General features: G+C 40.7%; 1 protein-coding gene across 3 annotated transcripts in view; it reads left to right on the forward strand.

The window, feature by feature from the left end:
• Positions 1-15670, forward strand: part of RAB2A (RAB2A, member RAS oncogene family) — a 72686-nt gene extending 57016 nt beyond the window's left edge. For 2 of the 3 annotated variants that reach the window (XM_027561039.1, XM_027561041.1), the window contains exons 7-8: positions 12276-12344; positions 14350-15668. In XM_027561039.1, the coding sequence (XP_027416840.1) occupies positions 12276-12344; positions 14350-14445 (165 nt within the window). In that variant the 3' untranslated portion in view covers positions 14446-15668. Of the gene's footprint in view, positions 1-12275; positions 12345-14349 lie in introns of all 3 variants that reach the window. The other variant, XM_027561040.1, reaches the window with a different exon arrangement.
• Positions 15671-16919: the final 1249 nt, after the last annotated feature.

The raw sequence follows: 16919 nt of genomic DNA on the forward strand, positions 1-16919 counted from the left end.
CAAAAGCAGAGACATTACTTTGCCAACAAAGGTTCATCTAGTCAAGGCTATGGTTTTTCCTGTGGTCATGTATGGATGTAAGAGTTGGACTGTGAAGAAGGCTGAGCACTGAAGAATTGATGCTTTTGAACTGTGGTGTTGGAGAAGACTCTTGAGAGTCCCTTGGACTGCAAGGAGATCCAACCAGTCCATTCTGAAGGAGATCAGCCCTGGGGTTTCTTTTGAAGGACTGATGCTAAAGCTGAAACTCCAGTACTTTGGCCACCTCATGCGAAGAGTTGACTCATTGTAAAAGACTCTGATGCTGGGAGGAATTGGGGGCAGGAGGAGGAGGGGATGACAGAATGAGATGGCTGGATGGCATCACTGACTAGATGGACGTGAGTCTGGGTGAACTCTGGGAGATGGTGATGGACAGGGAGGCCTGGCGTGCTGCAATTCATGGGGTCGCAAAGAGTCGGACACGACTGAGCGACTGATCTGATCTGATCTGATTTGATAGTATACAAGGCATATTTTTAAAATCTACTGTAAACCCACTCCAGTGTTCTTGCCTGGAGAATCCCAGGGCGGGGGAGTCTGGTGGGCTTCCGTCTATGGGGTCGCACAGAGTCGGATACGACTGAAGTGACTTAATCAGTTAGCAATGTAGTCTTCTAGAATTTCTATATATAAATAAAGGCATTAAAAATAGAGACACTTTTTCCTGTCTATCCAAAAAGGTCACCGATTCCAAAAGTACGGTGTTACACCTGTTGATCTGCAGATTGGTCTTCTTACCCTTTCCTTTGTACATTGTGTTTTTTACTTAACAATCGACCCTTCCCTTTGTATGTTGTGTTTTTTACTTAACAATGGAGATCTTTACAGAAGATCTTCCTGTAGAGTAGTTTTGTTTCATTTTCCAGTATATAGTTTTTGTTTTGTATGATTTCCCTTTGATAATTTATTTAACCAGTTCTCTGTTGACTTGTTTCTGTTTTTTCATTTTTGTAACAGTGTTACAATGAAGTACCTTGTACATCTGGCATTTTGCCTGTATGCAAGTAAATAATTATGGAATAAATTCAGATGTGGTATTACTAATAAAAAAATAAATAAAAAAAAAATAAAATCTACTGTATTTCCATATATCTACAATGAACACCAAAATTTAAAATACAGTATCATCTATAGTCACACAAAAAGGGGTCTTCTCTGGAGGCACAGTGGATAAGAATCCACCTGCCAATGCAGGGGACACAGATTTGATCCTTGGTCTGGGAAGATTGCATGTGCCATGGAGCAATTAAGTCTGTGTACCCCAACTATTGAGCCTGTGTTCTGGAGCCCGAGAGCTGCAACTGCTGAAGCCCATGGGCCTAGACCCTGTGCTCTGCCACAGAGAAGCCACTGCGGTGAGCAGCCTGCGCACCACACTCTGTTGCCTCATTCTTTTTCAGAGCTAGGTTCCCAATCTGACTTCAGCCATCACACCCGGGGTCTTGCTGGGACCTCCTAGTTGCCTCACCTAACAACTCCTTTTTCTTCTTACCTTTAACAGTCCCTGAAGGGTATGTGGTACTTCCGACCACTCAGTCTTCTGTAAACTTTCTTTTTTCTTAGCTCATGATATCATAATCTTCTTTTTATCTGTCCCTCCCAGACTCCTTTACTGTCTGTTATTTCCATGTTGAAATTATCACCTGAATCCAGGAATACCCTTCTTAGACTGTGTGTCCAGCTCCACTTTGACCGCTGCTGCCCCTTCTCTCCTCTAGTCTGTGAAGTCTGCTTTCCTGTATCCCAGAGCACCCCCCTTCCCTGCCTCTTTACACTCAGTTACTATGTGTTGCTCTCCACATGTGTATTACTATTTCTGCCTGTTAATTTAAGTATCTCTCCACACTGTCCTCTTCTATGATCGCTTCCTAACTGGACTCCCCATCTTCATTTTTCAGTCCTTCACACTCTTGCCTGTAACACCTTTCTAAAAAAGGAAAATTGAATGTCACCCTCCAGCTTTATTAAAACCCTCCAGTGGTTCCCCACCACTTCAGAATCAAACTCCTTGGCTTGGAAGACAGGCCCTTCATTTGCCAGTCCTTCCCTCCTCGCTCTTCATGTTAAAGTGGGAGTGCATCCACAGAAAGTTTTCTCAGCACTTGAAATGCCCTCTTGCCAACCTGAGCCTTCAATTATGTCATCGAGTCTCCTTGCCCCTCGTGGAATGCTGTGACACAGGACACACACACACACCCCGCCCCTTCCACCATCACCCACCATCCACACAGTCCCTCTTACGTGCTTGTTTCTCTGTGCTTATTCATTCCTGTGTCATTCTGGTCATGGCTTTATCTTCACACTCTCATGACTCTGTCATGACTCTTGTTTTTCGCACTGGGTCAACATAAGGACAGAATTCCTTGAAAACCTAGACCATCTTTTTATCTTGGCATCTCCAGATATCTAGCACAGTCTTTTCCCCACACAGTAGGTAAATGTGGATGGTTAAGTATTTCCTTAATTTCTTTAGCCCTTCTCCTCTCACTGCAGTCTTTAGTCAACTTCTGCTTTGGTCCCACTTGTTAATCTGTAGGTGGAATTCTGTCCAAAACCTTCTTTGCCCTAAGTGTTCTAAAACCTGTGAGATTCTTGAAAACACTGATGAATAGACTGGCTTATCGTTCGATTGGGAGCTCCCTCTGGTAGTTACCTGGAGTCTTTGTGGTTTGAAAGGGTTTTTTATAGACCCAGGAATAACTGCCTCAAAGATTACAGCAGGCGAGAGAAAGTACCCCTTCCCAGAAGCAGCAGGCCAACTTTCTAAAGATGTCCAAATGCTCTAGAAGTGATATATTTGTTTCTGTTAATTCCTACCTTGTTTTTCTCATTGTATTTCCTCTCTACACTAAAATTTATTTTTCTCAGAGTTGTAATTACCAAAACTTGACATTATTGCATTCCCTCTAGGACCCAAAGGTGATGGTGTTGTCAATGAAATATTGTCAAACTGTTGTCACTGTGTCAGATATTCTTCCCAGTCTCTTAGACATTTGATGGGTGATTTTTCCCTATATTCATCAGTTTTGCTTAAAGTTAAGATTGGAAATTTGTGGGAAACCAGGAAAAATACATAAATGTGAAAAAAATTGAGGCAAAAATTTAGTAATTAAAAATATCTTAAACTATTGAAAAATCAGGGCTGGAAATTCCTGACTTAGCTGCTAAAGTACTAAAGATAAGAGCCAAGATGATAACTGAAAACACAGCATGCTAATCCAGAGACAGGTTGTAGTAATCTGCCAGGACATCTAACCTGAAGGATCAGTGGATTTCTGTGTCTTGGGGGGAAGCATGTGACGATAAGATTTCAGTAACCAAGAAGACCAGTTTCAAGGCCTCTTGTTAATACTGGTGTCTGCTCCTGGTACTTGGAGATCTACAGACTGAATTCCAAATGAGATGACACCTTCCTTGCCTTGGGCTGTGTTGCAAGTGGCAGAACAGGTGTTTCGTAGAGCTGGAATGTGGGTGTAAACTGAGGGGTTTGCTGTCCCCTTAGGCCTGTACTCAGTGTCGTGAGTTCTACAGGGTCGTTCAGTTCACTTCAGTCGCTCAGTCATGTCCGACTGTTTTCGACCCCATGGACTGCAGCACACCAGGCTTCCCTATCCATCACCAACTCCCAGAGCTTACTCAGATTCATGTCCATTGAGTCAGTGATGCCATCTGACCATCTCATCCTCTCTTGTCCCCTTCTCCTCCTGCCTTCAGTCTTTCCCAGCATCAAGGTCTTTTCCAGTGAGTCAGTTCTTCGCATCAGGTTGCCAAAGTATTGAAGTTTCAGCTTCAGCATCAGTCCTTCCAGTGAATATTCAGGACTGATTTCCTTTCGGATTGACTGGTTTAATCTCCTTGCAGTCCACGGGACTCTCAAGAGTCTTCTCCAACACTACAGTTCAAAAGCATCAATTCTTTCGCGCTCAGCTTTCTTTATAATCCAACTCTCACATCAAGGACATGACTACTGGAAAAACCATAGCTTTGACTAGACAGACCGTTGTTGGCAAAATAGTGTCTTTACTTCTTAATATGCTGTCTAGGTTGGTCATAGCTTTTCTTCCAAGGAGCAAGTGTCTTTTAATTTCCTGGCTGCAGTCACCATCTGCAGTGATTTTGGACACCCCTCCCCCCCAAATAAAGTCTCTCACTGTTTCCCCATCTGATTGCCATGAAGTAATGGGGCTGGATGCCATGATCTTAGTTTTCTCAATGTTGAGCTTTAAGCCAACTTTTTCACTCTCCTCTTTCACTTTCGTCAAGAGGCTCTTTAATTCTTCTTCGCTTCTGCCATAAGGGTATTGTCATCTGCGAATCTGAGGTTATTGATAGTTCTCCCAGCAATCTTGATTCCAGCTTGTGCTTTATCCAGCCTGGCACTTCAAATGATGTACTCTCCACAGGGCTTTTCACTGTAAATCTGACCTGACCTTAGCAAGTTTCCAGCATCGTTCTAGGGGGGTTTAGTGTAATAAATGTTTACTGCCCCCTTCCAAAGATTAGAAGGTTTCTCCTCTTTCCCCCACTCCCCCCACCCCTCACCCCCCTGTTTGGCCATCATCCTAGGGAACTTCAGGAATGATCAGAACCAGACTAACTTTTCAAAGTTACATCCAATTTCTCTACTTCTAAACCAGGGGAGCTAGACATTTCTGAAGACAGTCATGCTGCTATGTGCATGTCACACACTTACACATTCACACAACTCTATAGATCACCAGCTCTCAAGGCTTTCCCATCAGCGGTAGAGTTCCATGTGTCTAAAATACACTTTGCATTCCCTCCTTAAAACCTGATTCACGATATACCCTTCCATCTCAGTCACTTAAGCCAAAAATGGAGTCATCCTTAAACATCTTATCATCTTATTCCTGTTCTTTATCAAGTCCTATTAATTTCTCAAGAGAAGATATTAAGTTTGATCTTTGCTTTCTATTCTGGTTGCCGCTGTTACAATTTGTCAGGCCTTCACCTCTTACCTTGATTATTGTCCTAAACTCCTTACTGGCCTTCCTGTCACCAGCCTTGCCTCCTCTTAACTCCTCCTCTAAATTACCCTCTGATTTTGTCCCCAGACTTCTTCACTTTTAAGAGTTCCCTGGGTACCTCTTTATCCTCATCTCCCATGGCTCACTGTCCCCAGCTTCCACGTTAACTAAGCTTAAAATCTGCCCCTCTGTCCAGGGTGGTCTTTCCTCCCCTGATTTTTCTAAAAAATGAGTGGGAGCTTACTTATCCTTCAGGCCTTCGTTCAAAGGGCTTTCTCTCTGGACAGTTTTTTGTTTTTGTTTTTTTTTTAACCAGTAGAAGCAGTCATGCCACATTACCCTTCTGAACAACTGTTGTGGAAGTTTCTGTGCTGTGTTCCAATCTTGGGTTTACATCTGTCCTGTGTTACCACATCCTTGAGATCAAAACATGCATGTACCTGAGGATGCGACTGCATGCTCAGTGCCTGGTATAATTCAGGTGTTCAGCATGCTTGTTGAATGGAAGAACTAAATTAACCACAGAATTAAATATATCTCTGTGTTATAAGTAACACAGAAACAAACTTAGCCATCCAAAACAACTTCTAGCTAGCTAAAAGGTCTTTTTAAGGATATGAGAAGTGTGTGCTTTTTATGTTTAGTTTTAATGGCCATGTAAGCAAAATAAATGAAAATTCCTTTGAGTTGTAGTGAAGATAAGAAATCGTAATAAAAAGAGGATAAATGTGGGCAGGATCTTCATCCTGCTTCTGTTCCAGTGTTGCCTGCCTGCTCTTGGGCAAGTCGTTTCTCCTTTTGCAGCTCAGTCTGTGGTGTTTGTACAGTGAGAATTATTACAGGTCAGTAGATCCAGCAGCTGTTCTGTCTTCTAATAGAACACAGGAAACTAGATGAAGGAAAGAAGAGCAGAATGGCTCTACTGTGGAATGGGGGCTGTGCCCTGGTTCTCCTGCCAGTGGCCGCCTCCTTCCTCACTCATCCCCCGAGGGGTGGCCCCTGCGGGGGGTGTCTGTGAAACACAGGAGTCATTGTGTGTGGGAGGCCTCTCCCCTTGAAGCGAAAGCAGACAGAATCAGTCACAGGATTTGAAGAAGCTTCGTGTGTAAACTGCCCCATCTTGAATTCTAGTCTGATATCCTTTTCACAAGACTGTCCTATCTCTGCATAATACCAGAGTCTTAGCGCACTTTCTTCTTGAGGGCTCACTGTGTACACATTATGTGTTGCTAGTTTACCTTTCGATACTTAGTTTTATTTAATCAGGATGTTTTAATTCACCAGGGGTTCTGCTGCTATGTACCTGCTGTTCCTGTGGTTCCCATAGCTATCTTGCCCTCATATCCTTGTGGTGGTGGGAGCTGCGCCAAGGTCTGCCTACAAGCCAGGCGCTGGTCTCAGTGCTTAACCTTCTTCTTCCAACAAGTCTGTGGCATAGGCATCGTCGTGGCCCCCGTTTTACAGAGAGGTCGCATGTGGTAAGAGGCGACACTGGCCTTTGACACCCATCCCCAAGCCTGCTTCAGAGCCCCACCTTCTGTTCTGCTAACAAGCTTACAGGTACAGATTCAACCCACAAAATTAACTTCCTCATTTTTACACATATTTTGAACTTTTCAGAAATAATGAGAACCTGTGTAAATCACTTAGCATAGTTACCGACCCATACAGTAAATACTTGGTAAATATGGGTTAACATAAGCTTTGGCAAATGAACACCAGTATTGTCCATGGCATTGATTAAGCAATGGAGATGAGAATTCAGCAACACTCTAGTTCCTTTTCCCAGTTCTCAGGGAGAACCAAAGAGTCGCTTATTTTACAGGGCACTTTGCCCTTCAACATCTATTCTGGATGTCTAAGTAAAACTGAGATCAGTTCAGTTCAGTCGCTCAGTCGTGTCCAACTCTTTGCGACCCCATGAATCACAGCACGCCAGGCCTCCTTGTCCATCACCAACTCCCAGAGTTCACCCAAATCCACGTCCATCGAGTCAGTGATGCCATCCAGCCATCTCATCCTCTGTCATCCCCTTCTCCTCCTGCCCCCAATCCCTCCCAGCATCAGAGTCTTTTCCAACAAGTCAACTCTTTGCATGAAGTGGCCAAAGTACTGGAGTTTCAGCTTTAACGTCATTCCTTTCAAAGAACACCCAGGACTGATCTTCTTTAGAATGGACTGGTTGGATCTCCTTGCAGTCCAAGGGACTCTCAAGAGTCTTCTCCAACACCACAGTTCAAAAGCATCAATTCTTCGGTGCTCAGCTTTCTTCACAGTCCAACTCTCACATCCATACATGACTACTGGAAAAACCATAGCCCTGACTAGACGAACCTTTGTTGGCAAAGTAATGTCTCTGCTTTTGAATGTGCTATCTAGGTTGGTCATAACTTTCCTTCCAAGGAGTAAGTGTCTTTTAATTTCATGGCTGCAGTCACCATCTGCAGTGATTTTGGAGCCCAAAAAAATAGTCTGACACTGTTTCCACTGAGATACTTCTATTTATTTTGAATTCTCACCTAACAGATGCTGTAACTTTTATCTAGCCACCAGGTGGCAGCATGTTACACAAGGAAATAATTTAAATGTTACTGTTATAGACAATTTATTTTCAATATTTTGCCTTAAAAACTGTAAAACCCCTAATGAAAACAAACCATGATTCCGTGTTCCCCTTTGTCTGTGCTCCCTCTTGTTGGCTGAGAAGGCACTCTGGGCGCACTGTCCACAGCCGGCCCTGCCCCCGTCCTGCCCTGCACACACCCTCCCTCTGTCAGTCAGGGCAGAGCATTTACGTTTCCTGCATCTGCAGCTGAAATATCAGCACTCGTGCTGAGATCCTTTTGACTAACCTGGTTCAGTTCAGCAGCAGTAGTATCTATCTACATCATCCTTATCCCCGAACCTTTTCATCCATACCCTGAGAAGTACCAGCTCAGTCAACAATGGAGTAGGTACCCTTGGATAATTTGGAGAAGGAAATGGCAACCCACTCCAGTATTCTTGCCTGGAAAATCCCATGGACGGAGGAGCCTGGTAGGCTACAGTCCATGGGGTCGCAAAGAGTCGGACACGACTGAGCAACTTCCCTTTCACTTTCACCCTTGGATAAAGGCCAGGTGGTCGGTGGGATATACACTTTATTTCTTGTGGTTATGTATATTTTAATTTTTGCTATAGAAGTCCCTGAAAACTTAACCTCAGTAAGGCAAGGTATTATCAAGCATCACTCAGGTAACTACTGCCAGGGGTTGAAAGATTAGTGTCTGAAGTGGAAGGCAGTTAATGGCTAATAAAGGTAAGGAACTGGACACGGCAATTAATCAGAGAGCAGAGCAGAGAGCTAATGGGAAACGGAGAGAGTTGGGCTTCAGGTGCCGGCATGGGCGCTGCATGGGAGGCCAGGCCTCGCCAGGGTAGGTTGGCTGCAAGGAAATCTGTTTATACTTCTTAACCATGGATGTGCCTGGATTGTCTCACAGGCCTAATGAAATCCTTTCACATCAGTTTCTCAGCTGGTTTTTTTTTCCTATCTTGTAACCTATTTATTCATATTCGACTATTTGAAACATGGAATAGAGATGAATGTAACATTTGTGGTTCTGACTTAATGTGTCACAGAAAGCTGCAATGATCTTTAGGATGTCATGTTTTCAAAGTATTATGTTAATTAACCAGTGCTGAAAAATTTCTGGAGTTCTGCCATCATCTTGCTTCATTTTTCTGAGAATAAGGAAATAACTATTCCAGATAAGTTAATTGTTACACAGTCTTTTCCTGGTAACATTGAAATCTGTAAGAATGATGAAGGTATTTCAAAAATGTGTTTTGTTTTATGTTAAATCCTGAGCTTCTTTCTCCTTGATGACTTGGGCCATCTTGGTCAACAGGTATCCTCTTCCATCAGGAGCTGTGAGCCTGGTCTGCACAGGCCCATGGCTCCGCAGCCAATCCAGAGTGCAGCTTGGTCCCCAATGTTGTGCATGCACATCCCCACCGGCCACTCAAGACACACCCTTCTCACTCACTCACTTTGCCAGTCTTCTTTCCCCTCCTTTTCATAATTTGCTTCAGTAGCCTGGGGAATAGAAAAAGTAAAACTAGTTAAAATGATGTCTAAAATTGGAAGGAATTTCAATTTAAGACTGTCGTATTAAAGCATAAGCTTTAGGGAGTTCCCTGGTGGACCAATGGTTAGGATTTGGCGCGCTCACTGCCGGGGCCCCGGGTTCAATCCCTGGTCAGGAAACTTAAGATTGTGCATGCTATGCAGTGCAACTGAAAAAAAAATAAAAGGCAAAACATGAGCCTGGTGTAAAGGCTTTGTAATGATTTTATGTTAATTACTTCAATTTTTTTTTTTCTGTGTTCTAGAGGTATTTCAGACTATTACATCTGTTCCTTAAAAAATATATATGAAGGGGTGGGATGAGGGATGGAGGGAGGTTCATGAGGGAGAAGGTATGTGTATACATACAGCTGATTCACGCTGCTTTACAGCAGAAGCAGTGTAAAGCAATTATCCTCCAGTAAAAAAAGGAAAATATATGTGGAGATTGATTTTTAGTGACTGGAGTGAAATGAGCAATGAAAGAAAATTCTAGTCAATTATTATAACAGATATGTATCTCTTGTCTTCCTGAGTTTTGAAATGCTTTGCAGCTTTAGTGCACAGTTACTGTCTGTGACAGACAAGGCTCTTCTCTTAGAAGTTTTGTTTTGTCTCTACTAAACCTTAACAGTATTTGGTTAAAGTGTCATCATATTTGGGAACTCAATTTCAGTGCATAAAAGAGTATACTACTGCCTACATCTGTTACATTGATTTTAAACTCTTAAGGTATCGTTAAAATTAATCATTAATCACTTAGTAATATATATTAACTATTAATCATTGCTATGATGTAAATGAACCAATCCATTTATATAGTATGCTCTCTATAATGTGCTGAAAGAAGTGGAAAATATTATTTCAGTGTTTTTAATATGTAATCAGAGTTGGATGACAAGTAAATGTTGTATTGTCCAAATAGTATTTCATTGAGATGATGGGAATTATAAAAGATAACTGTTATATTTAATTATAATTGAGTTAACTGCATATCTTTCAGATATAAAATACATCCTACGTCTACTGGGTACAACTGTTCTTGAAGGTGCTTGCTTAACGTACTGTTTAAGTGATAAAATTAATAGTGATTTAGAAAATTTAGCATAAATAAAAATGTAGCTATCTTAAGATAGCCAGTTTTTTAAGTAATTGATCAATAGATTGGCAAAAAAGTCAATGTATTTACATCCATCGGCATGTGTAATGATCTTCATAATAAAAATCCTTGTTTATATGAAGTTATAGCTCATTTATGTGACCTTGTAATTCTGTCTGATGTTCTAATGAAACGTACACAGTGTGGATGCCCCTGAAAAGGATTCCAACCCTGTGAATTTATGAATCTGTTGACTTTCAATGTTTGGTTAGCCCCGCCATCACTGTAATTGACATGTTATTGGAAATACAGTTAGGTTTTCCCTTACTTATAAGGATAACCTCCATTTTGAGGAATGTGAATCAATTCATAGTTGGCTGAAAGCCAATTTCTCCTTCACTTTAACTCCAGTGTGCACACATGAAAAGCACATTGGTTTCCTGAGTGCCTTGTGAATCTGCAGTGATTAATTCTTCTCATTATTTTGCTGCAAGTTCTCATGACCCTCTCTGATGATTCGATCAGCCACTTAGAGCTGATGCATATTCATACCTCTGTGCCCCCGCCACTGTCGCGCACGTCCCGGCACCGACTGGTGTGTTCTTGGTGCAGTAATTGAGCTGCAGGAGATTGATTACTCTGGGGAGCTGTAAGGCCTTTAAAGGTGAAAACATATCAGTCCTGTTAATTAGGAAACAAAAGCTCTGGTGGCAAGTTCAGCAGTCAGTTGTTTCCAGTGTAGAAAAGATGGAAGGTATGATGTGTTCTGCTCCGTGGACCTGTTTACTTTTTAAATTTTGAATTGTCTGTATCAGTAGTAGTGGAGAACAACCTTCTTTTATGAGTTTTCATAGACTGCTAATTGAATATAATATTAACACTATTATCTCTCAAATCTGGTGGTTTAAAAGCTGAGTTTATATACATCTTCTGTAGCACTGGGAATAATGTGTAAAATATCTTATTATCTTAACATAAATATAAACTGTTTCTGAATTAATTTGGTAGTATGCTACATGGGAAAAGGATGAAACTTGATTCAACATGACATAGAAGTTGAACTGCCTTTATCTCTTTCTAATAAGCACCCTTTGATCCTTTCCCCCCTGAACTGTATGTTAAGTAACACGTTGTCTGGCAAACAGCATACTATGTGGAACAGTGACCTCCAGGAATAAGCTAGTTACATCATGGGTGTCTATGCAGCTTACCTAGTTGATGTGTTTTTCACATGTGTGCTGTTCTTATGTTTTGGTCTCCCCTTTCCCCAGCCATGATTTTTTTTCTTTTGAAATATAATTCACATATCATAAAATTCACCCTTTTTTAAAGGGTATGATTCAGTGGATTTTAGTATGTTCAGAGTCCTGCGACCATCTCCACTGTCTTCCAGAATATTTTCATCACTCCATTCCTCCCTTCGTGTAATCCCTGGCAGCCAATAATTATTTTCCTTTTGTGGGTTGACCTCTTCTGCACGTTTGACGTAAATGGAATCGTACTGTGTGACCCTTCATACCTGGCTTACTTTACTTCACAGAGTTCATCCACCTTGTCTCATGAATCAGCGCTTTATATTTTTAGGGCTGAATATTATTCCGTTGTATGAGTTGCACCACATTTTGTTTTCATTCACCAGCTGGTGAACAGGTGTATTGTTTCCACTTTATGACTGATTGTGTTGGTTCCCACACATCCTCGTCTTGTTCTGAATCTTAGGCGAGGCTTTCACACTTCACCACTGGGTCTGATACTGGCTCTGGGTTTTCTTAGATGTGGCTTATCGGGTTGAGGAAGTCCCCTTCAATATCTAGTTTGTTGAATGCTTTTATTGTGAAAAGGTGTTGGATTTTGTCAAATGCTTTTTCTGCATCTATTAAAACAACCATATGATTTTTGTTCTTTATTCTATTAATATGATGTGTTACATTGGTTGATTTTCTTATGTTGAACATTGTGATATTTTATAGACCTTTTTATATAATGTTCTTTTACTATGTGGTTTTAAATAATTTAACTTCTCTATCTTATATTTCAGGCATTTATTAATACAGCAAAAGAAATTTATGAAAAAATCCAAGAAGGAGTCTTTGACATTAATAATGAGGTATAAACATATAATTGGCTAATAATTAATCTAGAATTTAATTTTAATTACTTGGAGTCAAGAATTTATATTTTTAAAAATCCCTAAAATGGATCTATGCTGTCATTTAAACATTAGTTTATCATCATGTAACTGAAAGTTTGTTGTATGTTGTTTAATAGCTGAATCTTTATGTTTTGTAAAGCATCAGTTTATCTATGAAAACCGATTAAAGTGACCCTATCCATTTTTTGCAAGCAGTGCAAAATAATAGAAATCCTCCAAAGAGAAGAAAATCCACTTTGATCCACACATCCATGTGGTGTCACCTGCTTTGGGGAATAATTTCCTAGTGTGTAAATGTGCATGTGCAGTGTTCCTAGTGCAGGATGCTCTCTGGTGTCTGGTGCGGAAGAGGGAGATGCCCAATTTGGAAATTACTCCCAGTTCAGCATAGCGTGTTTTCAGGAGACTGAGTTAATACATGTAATTGGCAGTTGGCGCTGGTTGTTTGGTTTTTGTGGGTAGCTTTTCTTCTCTCTTTTTGTAAAATATTCTGAGCCAGATTTGATCAACATGATTAGGATAAAATATAAAAATTTGAAGCAAATAATTCAGAGTGTTTACCAGAAGCCATCATTTTGACCTAAATCCCCACTGTGCATTTATCCTTATTTATTTTAGAATTTTTGTGTGAACAGGGTATATTACTTTTACATAAATGTTTTTGCCAGTCCATGTTAGGATTTCTTGCTTCTGAGAGAAGACCCCTTCTACCTCCCCCAGGTGCAGTGAGGAAGGCCCTGTGTTGGAAGGACATTATATGTGTGTCTCTCCTGGCCAGGACACAAGAGGCTCTTTTTATTTGCCTCAATATTCTTTGCTAAAACAAGCAACAGTTCACCCAAGGTTTCCAAAAAGTACTTGATTTTTCAATTTCTTTTAATCTGTAGTGATAAAGTTTAATCTGTAGTGATAAAGTTTCTATGGCAGTAGAGCTTGAGTTAATTTCGCGGCGACACCGTTCGGAGACTAATGCCGTATAAATTGAACAGTAATTGGGCCTCTATGAAAAAGGGCACGTTCATCGTGTCTGTCTGGTTTCATATAGTAGCTGACTGCTTTACTGTGCCTGGTGCAGCTTTGATTGTAACGTGCTGTCAGGAGCCAACAGGCCGTGCGATTTATTTGGCCTACTGCCAAGTCTGACTCCTTGATTCCTCAAGAAGTTGCTACCAGCCCAGAGGGGGCAAAACCAATGAGCCATAGGGCATGCTTTTTATTAAAGAGGAGTCAAAAGAGCGAAAAGAAACCACATCAGCTGCTGTCAATACTGAGCCAGTGCCAGAAACCCCAAGGCTACTACTGTTGCAGAACAACTGCCAAGCACTATAAATCTGAGATTTACTGTGACGTCAAGTTTCCTTAAGAGCTTAATTTCTGAAGCTACTGTATTACTTTTCTCCGTGCGTTGTATTTTTAGGTAAAATCCACTTGAGGGAGTGAGGGTTAAGACATAAGTGTGAGTTTGATGAATGAAAGAACCACTCTGTGTGTGGGTTCCTGGCAAGCTGCCATGTCTTTGGGGATCATAGAAATTATTGATGACACAGAACACTCATGTGCCCTTAGCCTGTACAGCTGATTCAACATGGAGCAGAAACGCTGTCTAGAGGAAAGGTTGTCCGCTGTGTGAGAGCGGCATAAGATTTGCACGTTTTCCTCCTTTAATGCTTTTGTTTTAAACAGTCTGTCCATTGTGAGAATTCCCTTAAAAGCAGCACTCCGGTTTTTGTTAACCTAGTACCTGACCATGATAAGGAATTGTCTTCAGGAATATTTCCACAGTATTACTTTAAAAGAAAGAAACATTCCCTGAGAGATACTGTCTTAATTGTTGCCAAAAATTTGCTTAATAGATGTGTTTTAAAAATATATTTTAGTTGTTTGGTAATATTGTATCATTAAGAAACCAGAGGATTTCTTAAACTCGACCTTTATATTATCATTTTCTCTTTTATTGCAGGCAAACGGCATTAAAATTGGCCCTCAGCATGCTGCTACCAATGCCACACACGCAGGCAGCCAGGGAGGACAGCAGGCCGGGGGCGGCTGCTGTTGAGTCTGTTTGTCTCGCCTTGCTGCCCGAAAGGGGCTGCTCACCTATCCTTTCACCCTCTCCTCCTGCTCCGCTGAGACATGAAACTGTTTGAAATGGCTTTATGTCACAGAAGACTTTAATCCTTCAAATTCTTGTATAACTTTGAATAAATGGTTAATGTTCACTTAAAAAGACAGATTTTGGAGATTGTATTCATATCTATTTGCATTTGATTTCTAGGTCAATTGATGTGATTATTTTTGTTAAATGTTGTCTCGTGCCCCTACCAACGAACTGAATTGTATGAAACACTACAGAGTCATACTGAGTATTTTAAATCAGTTTGTGGAGTTAGGTTTCCCCACACGCGTGGTTACCTAATGTTTAATATTATAGAACTGTCCTCAAAAGTTTGTCAGTTTTCAAGGCTCTAAGGAAAACAGAAGGACTCTTTTAATTCTGTATTTATCATTTACTTTCTGTATATATAGTTTAATAACCTGCTTGGGTGTAATTTGCCAAGCTTGAATTCTTTAATGCATTTGCATAAATTCTATACTGTTTAGAGCTTAAAGCTACAGAAGCATCATTAGGAATTGCTTGGACACTGATTTTAAAACTTTTTGACATTGTTAACAAGCATGTTCATTTTTCCTTGTCACTAGTCCAAGAGAAATATGCTTAAATGTACATTATTACTAAAGGCTGTGTGTGTGTTAACCTGTTTAATGCCAAAAGTTTGCTATTTGTCCACAGTTTCTGTAAGACCTCTTCAGAGAAGGATTTGTTTGCCTTAATGTATCCCATTGGGTAGAAACACAGTATGATGAGAGAGCTGGGCAGAAGCAAGGACTCCTCCACCCGAGTGACTCCAGGAGGATCGAGCGTCCACGTGTAGATGGCACGTTTCGAGGACTTTAATCTTTCTTTCAACAATAATGTTTTCTTTTCCTTTTATTCACATGATTTCTATTTTTCATGCAGGACAGTTTTTCAACCTTGATGTACAGTGAACTGTGTAAAATTTTTCTTTCAGTGGCAACCTATAATCTTTAAAATATGGTAAGCATCTTGTCTGTTTTGAAGGGGATATGACAATAAATCTACCAGATGGAAAATCCTGTTAAATGTAGAAAAGCTTTAGTAATTTACTCAGTGTGGTGGTTTTACCCTTTTTCTTTTATCTCCCTTGGTCTATAATGAAATTGTTATAGCAGTGCAAAATAAAATCCTATGTATAAAAATGTTCTTTTTTTTATTATGACCACATCCTTTTTTAGAAGTTAATTTTTTAGTCCATCCACAGCTTTGATGTGTATTTAAGCATATTTTTTAAAAGGGTCAGAATGTTTTAACACTACCCTTTTTAAAAATTTTGCTAGAATGTGATAAAAATCTTTTCAACAGTATTGAAATTCATTGTCATTGATGACGTATATAAGCAAGTATTTTTAAGAATGAAACCAGCTACTTTCAGTCTACTCACTGAGTTCAGCTTTCTGCCCGTCTTTCTGGAAGATTCAGCAATGCTCTGTCAAAGCTTTGACATTGCTCTTCAGAGAAGTCACCTAATGCTGTCTTAGTTTTAAGAGCTCCTCGAGGGCAGAGGGGAAGGTGAGGGGAAATCGAGGTTCCTGAGTATTCTTACTATGCTTGTTTTTCCCTGAAAGTGGTCTTACCAAATTCCCAGTCTTCCCATTCACTCATCGGTGGTGGGCAGGACTAGTTGAAACAATGAGGACTTGTTCCCCTCAACCAGGAAGAGGATGATTCTTCAGCTGCCATTAATTTTTCCAGAAGCTTAACATATTCCTTTTCCACACTGTCTCCTCTAATTCTTCTATAAATCAAGTATAAAAACAGAAAGTAATGGTAAAAAACAACAACAAAGCACATGTATTTTAATAATCTAAGAAGAGCGTGCATGTGCGCTCAGTCACATCCGACTTTTGCGACCCTATGGACTAGCCCACCAGGCTCCTCTGATTTTCTAGGCAAGAATACTGGAGTGGATTGCCATTCCCTTCTCCAGGGGATCTTCCTGACCCAGGGATTGAACCCAAGTCTGCTGTATTACACGAGAGTTCTTTACCATCTGAGCCACCAGGAAAGCCCTAAGAAGAGCTGGAGCCCTCAAATGCAACCCCTATGCACAGCCTTCCCTGCCTCGGGACTTGGGCAGCAGGGGCATGTAGGGGCTTCTCTGTAGTTAACACCACTTTGTCTGCACACCTCACCTGCCATTAAGAAACGTGTGGTGAATCCTTTACTTCAATCGACAAAGCAGCATTCCTGTCTGGCTTCTGCTCTCCTGTTTCACAAATAATGTAATCGTGATGCCTGGAACCGAACCTTTTAAAACTTTGAGTCTTCAAATGATCTTTGATCAATTTTTGTAGCATCCATGGACATGTTTTAAGTGCTAGAAAATAAATCACTAAAAAATATAACTTTTAATGTCTCAACATGTAACATCACAAAGTGGGAATCTTCAT

This window comes from Bos indicus x Bos taurus, chromosome 14 (assembly GCF_003369695.1).
Source record: "Bos indicus x Bos taurus breed Angus x Brahman F1 hybrid chromosome 14, Bos_hybrid_MaternalHap_v2.0, whole genome shotgun sequence".
Taxonomy (NCBI): Eukaryota; Metazoa; Chordata; class Mammalia; order Artiodactyla; family Bovidae; genus Bos; species Bos indicus x Bos taurus.